This window comes from Sipha flava, unplaced genomic scaffold (genome assembly GCF_003268045.1).
Source record: "Sipha flava isolate LNK unplaced genomic scaffold, YSA_version1 18463_pilon_pilon, whole genome shotgun sequence".
Lineage (NCBI taxonomy): Eukaryota > Metazoa > Arthropoda > Insecta > Hemiptera > Aphididae > Sipha > Sipha flava.
In genome coordinates this window covers 6717-8278 of record NW_020272301.1, presented here as the reverse complement: position 1 = coordinate 8278, position 1562 = coordinate 6717, and the positions used below count along the sequence as shown (strand labels likewise).

Below are 1562 nucleotides of genomic sequence, written 5' to 3'. Positions count from 1 at the left end.
TTTATTTTTTTATTTTTGTACTTTTTTCGCCATAAATAGGTTCATATATCATACATTAATATTACAAAACAAAAAAAAGAAAAAGTTTACAACACTAAATCCGAGATTTAGCGTGTCACCATATGGGTACACTCGACTATTACCCAACTTTTTTTTCTTACTAAAATATTATACTAAAATTATAACTATTTTTTTTTTTTTTATCAAAAATATTTGTATTTTATTCCAATTTTTATTTTATTTTATTAATAACAATATCTAATACATAAATAAATAGTACAATAGAATATTTTAATAAAACATAAATTATTTATTAGCATATTATTTATTATGATATGAAGCAAAGCACATTACACATATTCCAACATTGCATTTTAAACACTGTGTACGTCCTTTGGACGTACAATTGTCGGCCGCACATCTCATACCATTAGCTACTGGTATTATTAGATGATCTCTCCCATCATACCGTGCAGCATCAGGAATTTTAGCTGAAGGTCCTGGTCGTTTTGGTAAATTACTGTAGGTAATCAAATATGTCTTCACGATATCGCGTCTGAATTCAAGTTGAGATAGATTGCCACCAGATTTTTTGTGAAGTATCCAAGCATTTTGTATTGATACATCGATAAGCCAAGTAAACAAACACCACCACCATTTCTTCCCACGTAAACCAATTCTATATCTGTTTACATTCTCGTCCATTAAATCAGTACCACCCATAAATTGATTATATTTACAAATACAAAGGGGTCGCTGAACAATTATTGTTTTTTTTTCTTTTCTGGAAAATCGTTTGACTCCTAATGTAGGAATACTTCCAAAACACGTAGATGCTACTGTTATGACAGAATTGTCTAACCATCTTGAATAATGTATTCCGTTATTTTTGTCCAATATGTATTCAAATGTTCCTCTAACTTTTTTTTTCCAAGCTGTTTTTTCTGTAATTTTTATATTTTTTGGTAAGCGATTAATACGTATCGTTCCCGAACCATTGTAACCATTTTCGGACAAAAACGTAAAAGTGTTTGGTTAGTAAATAAATTGTCAAAAAAAAACATATGGTAAATTAATTTTTTCGAACTTGTGCAGCCTGTGTCGCAAAATGCCATGCACTTCTTTTAATTCTGTGTTCTACTAAGTTTAACAATAAGTCCCTACATTTATATAATGTTCTTTTTACATTTATTGAGTATTGTAAAAATGGTTCGCAACTAGGTGAAGTCTTTTCATACTTTTCTAAACATATCTTCGTAACTGTTTTTAGACGATCCTCAATAGTGGTACATGGTTCCGCGAAATTCGGTGTATCGAGAAAAACGGCAAGGTCCCACAGGTATTAGTAAAGATTTTAACTGGACCTAAGTTCTCGTAATACAATCCTGATTTGGGTTGTATTTCATTGTTGATAAAGTGTGATTGAGGCATCACCATGTGCCATCCAAGAATTAGGTGGATAAGACTGTAATATAAATAATATAAAGAAAAACCGTAATCGTACGAAATAAATATATATATATATAAAGATTTATTAATTTAACTAACAATGTTGCACCAAG

The 1562-nt window shown here is 30.0% G+C and overlaps 1 protein-coding gene across 1 annotated transcript; it reads right to left on the bottom strand.

The window, feature by feature from the left end:
* Positions 1–321: 321 nt before the first annotated feature.
* Positions 322–723, bottom strand: LOC112681048 (piggyBac transposable element-derived protein 3-like). Its single transcript, XM_025551312.1, has one exon. It carries the CDS (start codon positions 721–723, stop codon positions 322–324), a length of 402 nt encoding a protein of 133 aa, XP_025407097.1.
* Positions 724–1562: the final 839 nt, after the last annotated feature.